Here is a 15,002-nt window from a genome sequence, read left to right on the forward strand (position 1 = left end):
CTCCTGTGCATATATTTCCTCAACTCAAGATTAGGACGTAAAAGTCAGGCTAGTACGCCAGACATGCTCTGCCCATGGCAGGACCAAGGAGAGGATTGTCACTCGAAAGTGGGAACACTTAAATGTATGACAGGTAACACTGGACCAACAGACCAAGGGCATTCTTCCAAGCCCTGTACTAGCTCTGGGAATGGAAGAGGGAAATTGGAAGCAGGGCCCCTTCTTGAGTCTTCTTGTGAAGAGGCCCAGCCTTCAGGTTTCAAAGCTACACTTCTATCCCCCAAGCCCACTTCCTGTCCAGTTCCTTTGCTTCCTGCCCTCCCAAGTAGGACATTCTCCTTTGTGCCCAACCCGCTTCCCAACTTCCCCAGGAAGTCTCATGACCCACAAGGCAAAGGCCTCTCTAGCAGCGGGCAGAGCAGGTACAAGTTATCCTCTCCCTTACATGTGGCTGGATACTGACTGAGGCCCTGTGTCATGTGGATCACCAATACCCCACTGGGAGACCTATCAGTAAGAATCTGGAAAGTACAGGAGAACACATCAAAAAGGGGAAGGATGGGTTCCCTTGATGCCCAGTGTCACAGGGCACCTAAAGCATTTTTCTGAGCCAACCAGATAAAGGATCACTGCAGCTAAATAGAGAAGCGACACAGCCAGGCAAACACCCACCAGAGTCAGTGACAAAGCAGTTGGGGGTGGGGGGGAGAAGAGTCTTCAGAGTCCCTGCCCCAATCCCCCCTGCCACTGGCCACCCTTGCTCCCCACAACTCCCTGGGCTTTTTTTTTTTTTTTTTTAATAGCAGTACGCAGGGCCTCTCACTGTTGTGGCCTCTCCCGTTGCGGAGCACAGGCTCTGGACGCGCAGGCTCAACGGCCATGGCTCACGGGCCCAGCCGCTCCGTGGCATGTGGGATCTTCCCGGACCGGGGCACGAACCCGTGTCCCCTGCATCAGCAGGCGGACTCTCAACCACTGCGCCACCACGGAAGCCCCACCACCACGGAAGCCCCCTCCCTGGGCTTTGAAGTGAGGAGGGGGACTACAGGCTGAGGTGAAAACACACAAGGACAGCCAAACAAAATACAATAGGACTAGCATCAGCCTCCCCCCTGTACCCCACCCCCAGGAGTAATACCCTCATTGTGACTAGTATTTATGAAAAATCTGTAAGAGACTGTTCTATGTAGTGGCTCTAATCCCAAACACACAACAGTTGTCTGCATTGGGAACTTTTCAAATCGGTGATTGCGGGAACAAACGGCATTTTCAGCTTCTTATGGTGCCTGTGCAGGCTTTACCAAGACCTTGGTTCAGGCCCAGTCACATTTACCTTCTGTCTTAAATCTAGAACGGGTGAGGGAATGGGGGGCAGAGGAGAAAGGTGCTCAGGTGCTAGGTAAAGCTTACTCATCAGCAGCCTAGACTCCACCACTGTTCCTTCTCTTTGGTCTGTCTAGAACAGTGACTATAAATTAGGAAAAACAAAATTATGCTGGCCTGTGGGAAATAACGGGGGTAAAGAGGCAGGGAGGAAAAGGGCATTGGGAAGCCCTGCTTCAAAACTGAAGACAGACAGACAACCACCCAGACTGCTTAAGTGTCACAGACAGCCCCCCACCCCAAGCTCCCTTCCAGATATCCCCATAAATCATTTGGGCACACTCCCTCTAGGAATTGCAATTTCTGTCTCCACCTGTCCCTAAGGAGCTGGCCCTGTGGAGAGGTGTGTTGGTTGTTTTGTTTTTGCCAGAGGCCCTCGCCCTAGGTGCTCCTGCATAGGTACCTTGGCCCCTGATATGGGATGAACACAGCCCCAGATGCTCGAGAGCCAAGGAGGTCAGATCGGGAACAGCTTCCCCACTTCCACACCCTGGGATCCAAGCTTGCTTGGTTCTTGCCATCTTGCGGGATGATGTCACATTTGGAGGGAGATACACAAGTGCCTCTCCATCCCTGGGGTGGGGGGAAGGGACTTTGCTGGGACTCTCGAGTGGGGGGAGGGGAGAGGGGAGCAGGGTCTAAACCCTCAGGCTCCCGTGCAGGTCTGTCTCTGTCCCAGACGAGCTGCTATCAGAGTCCATTTCGGCGTTCTCATTATGGAGCCTCTCCAGCACTTTCTGACGAATCAGTCCCAGGCGCATCAAGAGGGACTGGTAGTCAAAGTGGCCCCGCTTCTCTCCGAAAGGGTCCTGTGGGGGAAAGGAGACAAGCGGGAAGGAAGATTCAAGTCTGGGTGGCTCACCCTAGACAGAGCAGCTTTAGGCCCATGTGAAACACACGCTCAACTTCTGAGCATGGGGACAGAAGGGGGCATAGCACAGAGAGTTCCCAACAGCAGACAACATCATCTTTGTTTAGGAATATCGCAGCACGTTCACCACCCCAGATAGGTCTGGCTTGGGCCAACATTAAAATGTGTTTGCATTCCTCCAAAGCAAGCCACTGTGCAGAAGGGGGACACAGTAACGGTGAGATAGATAGGGAAGAGAAATTCAAGACCAGGACTGTAATCATTAAGTGTGCTGGTGTTTTCAACTAACCTCATACAAACTATATAAGGGGAAAATTATCCTTCATTCCCTATACTCAAAAAGGGTAATTTGCTTTTCTGAGATCACAGGCAGGTCTAGAATGAAGGAGTTCTGACTTCGGATAAGCACCTGCCCTCCTCCCCACGGGCCAGTCATCACATTCCTGTCCAGGTTTCTGGGCATCACTCCAGTCCTTGTCATTCGAGATCAAAGATAACCAAACATTACGTGGAAAAGGGTTAACTGTCCTTAAAATCTCAAAAATAACTATGGGTGGGGTGAAGGGTATAAAAAAAGAAATTTAAAATGCTAAATAAGGATTACGGCAGCAAAGTAGCTTGCCCAGGGTTCAAACAAGTGGAGACCTCTTTCCTTGGCAGTTACAAAAAAGTCCATGATTTTCCCTCTCACACAATGTCTGCTTCTCCCGCCTAAACTCCTTCCACGCTTCTGCGCACACGTCACCAGCGTGATCAAGGGCCAGTGGAGGTCAGTCAGTCTCTTGCGACTACAGCCCATACTTTTCACATTTGAGGGTTACGTTCTCTCAAAACTGAACTCCACACTTACTCTGGAGCTGTCAATTTCCCAAATCTTCCTCCTTTCCTCACTGGCTCCATTTCGACCCATTCTCCGCCTCCCCAGATGCTGCTCCTCCCTGTCCTTCCCTCGTCATGAGTTGGTTTTCCTTCACAGACTGAATATTAGAAATGCTGCTCGATACCAGCAATGATAATTCCTGATGGGGAACAAGCTACAGCATGCATCATCCTCGATATATTCTCAAAAAAGGTTCAGGAAACAAGTAAGCCTTGAGCTGGTCCTGCCCTTTGAGTTTAAATGCGGCACGTAGGAGGGAAGTCCTTGAGGGGAGGATAGGGAAGCTACCATCTCTGAGCAGCACCTGAGGAAACAAAACAGTTACTCCCACTGCTGGTGGTGCTGGGTGGGTGGGAACACAGACCAAAAAGAAGTGGAAAGAACCTGAAGAGGCTTTAGCCACTTACCCAAGTCACCACTTTTCTAAGCAAGTAAATGATCCAAGAGACACAGGACTGGCCCTTCAGGACAGGAAGATTCTCAACCAGTCGCTTATATTGGATCCTATTTACAATTCGGTTTAATAAGAACCTCTTCTTTTAAGCAAGTCTAAATTCTGCATTCTTATTAGAAGCAGAAGCACATTTCCCCAGTAGAGGCAGAGAATGAACAACTGGTTACCATCCTTGTATGAGGTTCTTTCAACAATAATTGCACATCCAATGTTTCCCTAAGCATTCCTTCTCTTAGCACCCCCCTGAGCTAGGGATGGAATTCCAACAGATGACTCTCATAATCCCTAAGTTCTGAGAGGGCTGAATGTTCTTGGTTTGAAAAGACTACTGACCAAGAAGGGAAGGAGTTCCAGGCTAGAAAGCAGGATGATTCAGATTCTACTCTCGAGTACCTACTTTATGCCAGGAACCTAGAACCAACTCCATATGACTTCAGTCTCTCTCTGGGCCTCAGCTACTCAATGCACCAGGTTCCTTTTGGCTCTGAACTCTTATGAGAGATGCGGATGTCACCCTTGTGAGGGGGGTTTACATGGTCTGTTGTACGGTCTCTGGAGTCAGCAGCAGGGGCTCTGTTACCTGCATAGTCTGGCCTTGAAGGTGCAGACGATCTTTGCAGGCCACCTCATAGAAGTCATAATACTCCAGGAAGGACTTCTCCATCACCCCTCTGGAAAACAAGCAGAGAAGCTTCACTTAGGAACAAGAGGGGAAGGCACCACCCCTTCACCATCTAACCTTAATGCCAAATTCAGCAGCTAGAGTTCCCAAGACCAGATTTGGTTTCCTACAAAGATCTTTCAATGGAAAATGGAAAAAGAAACAGCTGACTGCACATGGTTGATTTCCCTTATACCCTAAGGATTATAAAATGAGAGCGACTGTTAATACTGATCATTTGAACTCCAACTTCAACTCATGACTTGCTCATTCTCATTCGTTTTCCACAGGCCATCCCTAATCCCAAACCTTACTCAAAATTCTCCTAGATACACCTGAAACACTGTAATCAACTATACGTCAATTAAGAAAAAAGAAAGAAAAAACCGCTGCCCCCCCATTTCCTAGAAAAGTTTGTTTCATTAGCTCTTTGCTCATCTAGTTTTTAACACCTAGAAATAAACTTGAACCCTAAGAAATGGGTTTATTATGAAGTACTCTACACCTCATTTGGCTGTACAACAGTTAAGTGTCTTTAGTCAAACAGGGGCTCCCTGAAGGCATGGACTATGTCTTTCCCATCAGGCTCGGCACTCTCCAGGAACCAAAAAGCTCTCTGAACTTCCTTTTGGGTAACCCCTCGGTCACTTGCTCTTTAAAAGCATGAACCACATCTTTCCTTTTTCTCTTTCTCTGGTGCCCAACACTGGACTTTACTGCAAAGGTTCTCAAATGTACAAACAAGCTAAATATCCAAAAGGAATACCAAGTACCAAGTGGGCTCTCTTCACACATACCGTAGGGGTTCAGGGCAGGGACACTTTCCTTCCATCATGTCACAGACCGCCACTCTGATGGTCTCATGCCGAATACATTCATTGTAATTTTTGCTGTCTCCTGGATGTCTCTCCTATAATGTGACAGACACCACAGTATCCAAGTACAAAATTTAGGTAAAAAGAAAAGCCAATGGGAAGAGATTTTAGGATTAGTATGGGGTACGTGACCCAAGCAAATGAACTAAGAGGATACCTTTCCCACTATAAGTCAGATCCATGAAGAGCAACTAAGTCCTTGAGACTACTCACCCCCGCCCCCCCCCGCCACACATACCAGTACCCATCCTCTGTTATGGGTCATTTGACCTATAAGCAGCAAACCACATCCATCAAATTTCCCTAAGCCTGAAATGAAAGGCCTCGCAGGAAGGATTAAGTGGGAAATAACCATGTATAAGGATAATGGTGGGACAAAAAGGTATAAATGCTAGGAGTCTTAGCCTGAAAAACCTATAGATATCAGGATGCTCCCTGGTTAACTCCTTTACACATCTGTGGATTCCACCATTATTGAATTCAACTATTGTCTATCAGAAGTAGAACCTGAAGTTTTCAAAAGAAAAAACTCTGAACCTGGTCTGGAGAGCTGACAGGAACATGTGGGCGTGAACAGACGGGAGCATGGCGTTCCACACTTTAACTCTTCCCTTGTTCCCCCCTCCCATCACCAACTCTAGTCAATCAGAGCCTTGGCTCTGATCAAAACATGTAATGAACAGGAAATACACACATGCCTTCAGCCTACCACTCATATTGAAATACCTCTGCACTAGTTGGTAATACCCTTCCAGATATCCCCCTTCACCCTAGACCCCCCCCTAGCCACACATACCAGTACCCATCCTCTGTTATGGGTCATTTGACCTATAAGCAGCAAACCACATCCATCAAATTTCCCTAAGCCTGAAATGAAAGGCCTCGCAGGAAGGATTAAGTGGGAAATAACCATGTATAAGGATAATGGTGGGACAAAAAGGTATAAATGCTAGGAGTCTTAGCCTGAAAAACCTATAGATATCAGGATGCTCCCTGGTTAACTCCTTTACACATCTGTGGATTCCACCATTATTGAATTCAACTATTGTCTATCAGAAGTAGAACCTGAAGTTTTCAAAAGAAAAAACTCTGAACCTGGTCTGGAGAGCTGACAGGAACATGTGGGCGTGAACAGACGGGAGCATGGCGTTCCACACTTTAACTCTTCCCTTGTTCCCCCCTCCCATCACCAACTCTAGTCAATCAGAGCCTTGGCTCTGATCAAAACATGTAATGAACAGGAAATACACACATGCCTTCAGCCTACCACCACGGTTCCCAATGTGCACCACAGCGAAATCACAAGGGCACTGTGGGATACTGTAAACTTTTTGAGGAAAACCACAGTATTCAACACCTGTGAAACTCCATGCAAACTACTACCTTGAGATAGGTAGTTCAGTATTTTTATTTTTTTTTTTGATGGTACGTGGGCCTCTCACTGCTGTGGCCTCTCCCGTTGCGGAGCACAGGCTCCGAACGCGCAGGCTCAGCGGCCATGGCTCACAGGCCCAGCCGCTCTGCGGCATGCGGGATCCTCCCGGACCGGGGCATGAACCCGCGTCACCCGCACCGGCAGGCGGATTCCCAATCACTGTGCCACCAGGGAAGCCCTAGGTAGTTCAGTTTTAATGTTGAAGTGTATTACATTCCTTTTGATGACATACTGTTTTCACAAATCTGGATTTTTAGTCACTACTTAATAAATAGCAAGTAGCATATGAAAACAGGAGGGAACAGAAATGAGGGTGGTGGCTCTGATCTGATTCCAAGATTTTAAAAGTTGTGTGGCACTGAACAGGTGTACACATCCTATTAAGTCAGTGTAGTCACCTGAGAAGGAAGTAAGTTGTTTGGACCTAACTACTTAACAAATGGAACAGTGTGGCATTTCTTTCTGCCTGGGGAACTGTGAAAAAAACTACCAAGACAAGGTTCTGTGAACCAAGAATGTTTGGTAGTTTTAAGAATAAAAGTCCCATCTCTTGAATTTCCAAACAAGACGTAAAAATCAGCTCCTTGGTTAGCCAATGAGGTCCGTTTCCATTTCCACCTACTCCTGAAATCACATTCACTATTTGTTTGAAAGGATGGCTTAGGGAATAATTTCTGTTCATTCTTAAAGGGTATTTCCCTTTGTTTAGGACTACAGAAGAATCACCAATGTTAGTGTTATCTCAAATAGTTTCAAAACGAATTAAGCCGTTTTAATCATTTAAACTGAATTATTATATCTTTTGATAATATCACTGGAACTCTTTTCCTGTGCTCATGAGTAATCTGGAAGGGGCTTTGAAACAATGGAAGACTTTGGGCTCCTGGGACTACATCCTGATCTGTGTGTCCTTGTGAAAGTTAACTAACCTCTCCGAGTCGCCATTACCTCAGCTGAAAATGGGGATAACATTTATCTTGCAGAGTTAGTATGAGGATTAAATGAGAAGTTACATATAAAAGTTTGGAAGTGGCCAGCATATAGTACACCTTGGAAATTGTGAGTTTTCTCCACCTTCTGTTTGGCGGCACTGGCTAAACATCCCTGCTGCAGCCCATGAGCTGCTCCTGTGGCTCTGCAGGTGACAGTACTTCGGAACTCCAAAAGAAAGTCTGGCTCAGCGGCAGCCACTAGGGAGCACCTTAAAGGGATACTGGGGAACGGAATGGAGGCACACAGAAGAACACACTGGCTCCAAGAGCCCCAAACAGACGCAAAATCAATTTCCAAATGACTCCACTGACTTTAATCCAAGTCAAATGGAAATAACTTGACAATGTTATTGTAATTTAATAGGGAAAAAAATTCATTATTAAGGCACACACATGCCAGCTCCTTTTTTCTCCCACAGCGACGAGTTTAATACATGGGGCTGAGCCAGGTCAAAAACAAAACAAAAACCCTCAAGTAGATCTTTCAGATCTCTTAAAACCCAATATTCTACACCCCAAAGCTGGGCCCACCTGGCCTTACCTGCTCAAAGCCAGGTTCATTGTGATAAGGGTTCTCAGTCATCAGGGACTGAATGGAGATGAGCACGGAAGAGATGCTCTGCGCTGGGCTCCAGGCAGGGCCAGTCCACGTACTGCAAAACACATGAGAGGGAAGGGAAGAGGGTGAGGCAGAGAGAGACGGGAAAGGCCGTACAGAAAGACCAGTGTACGAGTACCCCGGGGCCTGGCAGGACCATCATAAGTGACTCACTTTCTCTTTCACTATTAATACTCTGGAATTTCCCAGCCTCCATCTCACCCTCATTCACCAGAAATCACTCAACTGCCTAATCCTCTTATCAAGTGTCACAAAAGAGGGCAAAGCAAGCAAAGTAACTTTGAAGGGATTTTCTTTGGGCTAGGAGAAAACAGTAGCCAGGGAAGGTTCCCTTCATCAAAATGAGAAATAAGGTAAGAAAACAGCTCCGAAGGCAATCTAAATGTCAACCTCTATGGATCTTAAAGAGCTTATTTATTTATGGGTGGTGATGGAGTCAGAGAGGAGAGAGAAGTTGAGCACAGAGGCAGAGAAGGGACTGAAGCTCCCTGGTTAGAGGCCATGTGGTGGGGTTGATGATCGGGGATCCAGCTCTCTATCAAACCCCCAAAGAGTGTCAAATCCTCTGAAAACTACAGAACTCTGCCAAAGGACAGAAAGGGCATAAGGGGCACTTCTAGAGTGTGGAGGGTTTGAAAATAATACATGAACAACATCTTCAACAACAGAGAAACACCAAAATTGCTCCTCTTTCATATGCCTGATGGAATGTTGGGAGAAGGAGGGAAGCTTGGACATTAAGGACATTTATTTTTAACTCAATTAATTGAAGAGATGGCACCTGAGCTGGAAGCTGAACACAACCTGAACCAGGACTGGCTTGTTCAAGTTAACTCGCCACTTCCCTTTCCCTGCTGGCCTTGAGGGAAGGCCAGTAAGTAATGGGGAACAGTAACTTCCTCAGAGCTCGCTCTTCAGTGCCTCTCAACCTCTCTTGTCAGCTTCGGACCCCCAGGAACCCTAGACCTTGTGCTCTCTGAAGCATCTAGTATTCGGGGATTGAAGTCAACAGGGTAAACTCATTCAATTTCTTTTGTAAGCCAGCCCAGTATTTTTTTCTAGGTAGGGAGGAAAGGAATGCAGCTGTTAAAGTGAATAGTCAACTAAGTACGCATGGGAATTTTCTACTCTGATTCTTGACGGCAAATTTTCAAATTCAGAGTAGCTTCTCCTTTTGCACCCAATACTTCTGCCACTTTTACCCCACCATCTTACATCCCGTTTCTACCGTGAACTGATGTTTGCTCGAAATAGTTTTGTATTGGCCTAATGAAGGAAAACCTAATACAAAAACACTTTCAAGAACAACTTTCATACAGAAACAACAACTAAGTTTCCTTACCACTGTGGTTTATATATACCACTATCCTTCCAGCACAGATAATTCTATACCCTAACGAGATAAAGGACTTCTTTAAGGACAACCTCCTTCAAAGGACCTTCTCACTGCGGCAATCACAGAACGTATTCTTCGATCTGAGAGAACTGGGCAGAGGGAGAAGTTTGTTTCAGCTGCCTTTTCCCTGCACAAACCTAAAAACATATTGGATTGGGCCGGAAGAAAGAGAACAGTGTCACCGGTCTGGGCAGCTTGCTTAACTTCAACTTCTACTTGTTCTATGCCCCGGGGAAATTCAGACCACACTAAAAGACCAATCCAGAATATGCTAGAAGATATTTCCATTCCGAATTTTTAACTCCCGAAGGAGATTAAAAGGGAATGGATGAGAACTGCATGAAGCAAAATCTTGGTAGCACCCAGAAACAAAAATGTACTTGAAACATCTGTGTTTCATATCTGATGTGACTTCCAACCTCAGACATTTTTCATTCAGTTGCTAAAACATAATCATCATCATCACCACCACTGCCTCCAAAGCCACTCACGAGAGACTCAGAAATAAGACATTTACAGCCTTGAATGGCACAGGATCTGCAGCCTTTCTCAACCTGCTCAGGAGAGAATTAAGCCCTGATGCCCTAAGGGAGTGGTTCTCCAACAGTTTGCACCAGAATCACCTGGAGACCCTGTAAGACACAGACTGCTGGCCCTACCCCCAGAATTCTTGATGTAATAATTCTAGGGTGGGGGCCCAGACTCTACACGGCTATAAATTCCCAGATGCTACTGCTGCTCGGGGTGAACCACTTCACTAAGGCATCCATTGTACGTCATGAATTAACTTCTTTTTCTGCATCTAGAATGACAGTAATCAAGTACCATCCGGGGGAGAATTGAGGAAACAGTCACTCCAATCATTTTCTGTGTCCTGTGATTCAGATGAGAAACCCTGGTTGATGAAGGCTGGCCTAGAGTAATATTTGCTAACAACCAACTTGGCCACTTAGAAGTCTCCTCTTACCCTAGAATACTCAAGCAGACTTTCCCATTGCGGTAGAAGTTGGGGTTAAACCTCACTGTGTTATTGCCCGTTGTCATCAGTTTGACCCGAGGTGGGTGGATGGGATAGTCGGGCGGACACCGAAACACGAACAGGAAGAAACCCCCTTCATAAGGAGTGTCAAATGGGCCTGTGATCAATGCATGAATCTGCAAAATAAAACCCCATCTCAAAATTGTGAGGTGATGTCCCATCCCAAACCCTCCTGGCTTCCACTTGCTACCCATGCCAGAAGCAGGACCTTCATCTGCATCCATATTCCATATCCTCACCATGAAAAATGAATAGCCTGTGCTCACTCACACTAACAAATATTTTTGAAATTTTAAGAAACCCCATTACAGTGTAGTGGCATCTTACTCAGGGGTTACATTCTAAAGTTAGAGCCCAAGGTGAAAATTGAATCTAGCCAAAATCACCCCTGAGTGTCCCTTAAAACTCCCTTAAAGCACGTTTTTTGTTCGGACTTCCCTGATCAGTATTTTATATAACAAATGGATAGAACACCAACGTGCAAAACATAATATACATCTGTAAAACACTGTCCTAGCATGCTTAATTTTAAGAAATTTTTGGATTTGCCTAGGTTAAACATGCGTACGATGCAACTCCACCCTCCATTTATGTGGCACAAAGGGGCGGAGATGAATGGAAAAGAAGAAAGGGATTGGAGGCCACAGCACCAGTGCCAGTCACAGGGCAGAGCTGAGGGTTGTGATGGAGGCCTACGGTATCTGTCTCCTCCGCAGAGGATCAAACCTACTGTGGAGGATGTGGCTCAGGTAGCATCCGGCTGTGTGAAAGATACAAAGAAAAATGGGGAAACTCAGGGTCCACTCGGAGCCATAGACTATCCCCAGAACTTTCCCAACACTGTAGGTTAATAATAATATAAAAAAATCAGCAGCACTTGAAACAAAATGCTAAGTTCTCTTCCTCCAGCTGTGATTTATTGAACAAGACTTCCCTTGTTGAAGGGAAGAAAACCTAACTGACTCAGTTATATTTCTTCATCTACATAAGGCTCCTAGGCACTTAAGTCTGCTCAGAATTTAAACAGCAAGAGGAAAAAGGTACTGCAATCCAGTGTCTCTGTCTATAGTCCCCACCTTGCCCTGGTGGCATCCTATGTTATCTTTTAGCCTTCAGTCATTTGGAATAGCAAGCTCAAATGATATCAACATGACATCAATTCTGGGACCCCAGGGACTAGCATATTAACACTAATACTTGACTAAGAACAAGATGTCCCAGGAAAAACATTTCCAACCACATAAAAAGAAAAAAATCAATTTAAAGGGAAACCTATTCAAAACAAAACAGACACACAAGTAATACCAAATCTGAATTTTTACTATAAGAAATTTGACACTACAAGGAGTTTTCATTTAAACAACACTAGATTTAGGTAATCTGATTTCTTCCCGATATCAGTTTAAGTAAAAATTCACTTCTCAGGGTAGAGCAATCAATGACAGAGAAGTCTAGGTATCTATGCCAGAGGAATTTAAGCTTTCTCTTGTGTCTGTGTGTGGACAAGAGAGGAACGGTCTTTGGGGTGGAAAGGATATTCAAAAGCAATCAGTAAGGACAGGAGCCTAAACAAGGCCCTGTAACTACAAACACTGTTCACTCAACCTTGTCCCATCCCCAACCTTCTTGGCATCTGACTTACAGCACCACACTTAAAGGTCAAGAGTGGCAGGATGGGGGAAGAGTTGGCTAGTACAATAGGGTGACCATATAATTTATCATCCAAACTGGAGCATTTTTGAGAGGTAAAGAGTGCTCTATTAATAATTAAGCTTGGACAACAGGCATAAACTGGGCTTTTCCAAGCCAACCAGGACCTTTTGGCACCCCAAAACAGATACCTGTTCAAGGCTCCGCTCCACCTCACTGTGTGACCTTGGGCAAGCCACTTACTCTCTTGGGGTTTTGATTTATTCATCTGTGTAATCAGAGATGTGAGCTGGATAATCTCTTTTAGGCTCTTTCAACTTTATGGGCCCAATTTCCCAATAACCCCCAAACCCCACCAAGGTACATACCTTAGTCATGTCAACAGTATCAGGTACAACGAACATTCCTGGAGGAGGCTCCTTATAAATGGACATGATATCCCTGTATAACACCAAGAGGAAGTGGGGGAGGGAGTGAGGGAGAGGAGAAAAAAGGGGAATCCCTTGAGCAGGACAGTTGTTACCACCTCAGTGAGGCCAGGGTTCCGAGAAAGTGGTGCTTGGAACCACAAATGTTTGCACCGTCTTGTTGGCTGAGAAATCTCAGCTGAGTATTTGTCAGGCAAGCAGAGAGCAAATTATCATCAAAGGGGCATTGTTTCCTCAGGGGGAGGGAAGGGAGAGGGGGAAAAAAAAATCAGAGATCCCAATGGTATCCAATGTCACCCTGGAAAAGCCACATCCCATTTACTCTCATTTCCTCCCACATGGCACTTCATTCACTCCCCACCTCCGAGATTCCCAGGTACTACGGCTGAATGCTAAATGAAGATTTCTCGGTAACTGGGAAGGCATAATCAACTCCACTAAAAAACTAATTCCATAAACCACACAGTGGACCGTTGTTAGCACGGGGATTATGTGAAGCAAGTGAGCTAGCAGGGAGCAATAATGGCCTTCTTGCCCAGGAGACTAATAGTGTACAGACCTCTTCAGGTTGGGATGGGGACCCTCTGAAATTGCTGAGAATCTCACAGGTGGAGGGTGACATGAAGTCATTACTATAGAAGATGAGAGGCCTTCTAGGTCATAGCTCATAAACTAGAATGGATCAGTTGTGAGCAAGGGCCTATAGGTGGGAAATCTAAGGACTTGCTACAGTACTGAGGGACATAAAAAAGTGCAAACAAGCGACAGAGTGGAGAAAAAGAAGTATTGGCAGAACTCAGAGATATGTTACGATTGGAAGACTGAAATGGCTGAAGGAGTACAAGAGTTGAGGAGTGCTGGGTATCTTAAGTTAGAGGTGGCAACCTTGATGGAGTTGGCAAACTGTGTCAGGCACTGGGCCAGGTACTTTACACACAGTATGCTGTTTAATTTTTAGTACAACCTTGAAAGTAGGTAGAAAACATCTGAAAGAACTTGGAATGTGGGGAATGTGATTACCTAGATGAGGATGACTGTGATGGTGGCATGGGGAAAGAGAGTCTGGCTATCAGCAAACAGGTTTCAGGATTAATAGCAGCTAAAAAGCATTCCCTTTTCCTATGTGATAGGTACTATGCTAAGCAATTTCACAAAAACATTATCTATTAAATGATATGATCTGAGACCAGTCACCCAAGAAATAAGCACAGAAGGGACTTGGGCCTTTGTTCCTATATTTCAATTGGGTACATTTGCTTCAGAAAGTAAATCACATGACTCAGAGGAAAGAATACAGAAAAGAAAGTCTTGAGTGGGATATCACAAGCCAATGTGAGACTGGGTGGGAGGGCAGCGGGGGGATGGAAGCTTGAGTTCCTGGAACAGGTGTGAGAGTAGAGAGCTTTGGGGTTCTGGAAAAGTGGTTCAAGAGAAGGCTGCGGGCATGCGTGGGAAGCGACCTAGACTTGGGGAGGGGACTCTGTGGAGGGGGTTGAGGAGGCCGGGAATAAAGCCAGGATGGCCTGACGTCTCAGGCCGGGCAAAGCAAGCTGTGTGTGTGTCTTACAAATGGGGCTCGGGAGGAGACGACGCAGGGGACCGCTGGGTGGGGCCTCCGGGCTGCATCTAACAGGGCTGGGGTGGAGAAGCGGGGAGAGGGGCGGTGCGGAGGGCGGGAGGGGGTGTTACTGAAGCGCCGAAGGGTCGGGTTTCGGGCGGGAGGTCGGGAGGTGTGGGGGAGGGTGTCCGAACTGGAGACAGAGGGCTCAAGGGAGGTTACCGAGGGGCGGGGTCGGACCTGGATACGCGAGGAGGGGCTTGGTGCGTGTGGGGCTGGGGGCGGGGGGAAAGGGGACTTGGATCCCGACGCTCCGGGCTGGCAAGACGTGGGCTTGGGAGCTGGGCCACCGCGAGGGCAGTGGGGGTGGTACTGGGACAGGGTGGGGGCGGCGGGGAAGGTCGAGCCCCGGAGCTCGGGGCTGGGGGAGGAAAAACCCCGGCTCACCGCTTGATCCGGAGTAGACACTGCGGCGCGGTTCGCTCGCCGTCCCAGTCGGAGCTGAGTGTGGGGTCCCAGTGGCTAAGCAGCGCGGCCCCGTGGGCAGCGGCCGAGGGCGGGAGCCCGGGCAGCGGAGCCAGGCCGCTCCCTGGCCCCCCGGCCCCGCCCGCTGCCGCCGCCGCCGCCCACACATCCGGCAGGAAAGGCGGCCCGAACCCGCCGCTGCCGCTAACGCCAACAACACCGGCGACGCCGCTCGCTCCGGGGCCCGCCGCCCCGGCGCCTGCCGTCGCCGCCTCCTCAGTCGGACTCTCCGCCAT

General features: G+C 47.2%; 1 protein-coding gene across 1 annotated transcript; it reads right to left on the reverse strand.

Moving 5' to 3' along the window:
- Positions 1–2,021: 2,021 nt before the first annotated feature.
- Positions 2,022–15,002, reverse strand: UBE2Z (ubiquitin conjugating enzyme E2 Z). The gene is made up of 7 exons (XM_007465094.1): positions 14,689–15,002; positions 12,624–12,696; positions 10,534–10,721; positions 8,093–8,204; positions 5,047–5,159; positions 4,169–4,259; positions 2,022–2,192 (listed from the first exon to the last, which is right to left on the reverse strand). The coding sequence occupies exons 1-7, from the start codon at positions 15,000–15,002 to the stop codon at positions 2,022–2,024; spliced, it is 1,062 nt and encodes a 353-aa protein (XP_007465156.1).

This window comes from Lipotes vexillifer, unplaced genomic scaffold (assembly GCF_000442215.2).
Source record: "Lipotes vexillifer unplaced genomic scaffold, Lipotes_vexillifer_v1.1 scaffold591, whole genome shotgun sequence".
Classification (NCBI taxonomy): Eukaryota; Metazoa; Chordata; class Mammalia; order Artiodactyla; family Lipotidae; genus Lipotes; species Lipotes vexillifer.

Excerpts from the sequence above, each read along its gene's own strand:
- UBE2Z (XM_007465094.1), bottom strand. The coding sequence starts at position 15,002 with ATGGCGGAGAGTCCGACTGAGGAGGCGGCGACGGCAGGCGCCGGGGCG. Across the intron at positions 12,697-14,688 it reads TGTCTACTCCGGATCAAGCG|GGATATCATGTCCATTTATA; the intron begins GTGAGCCGGGGT and ends GGTGTTATACAG. Across the intron at positions 10,722-12,623 it reads ATACTGTTGACATGACTAAG|ATTCATGCATTGATCACAGG; the intron begins GTATGTACCTTG and ends TTTATTTTGCAG.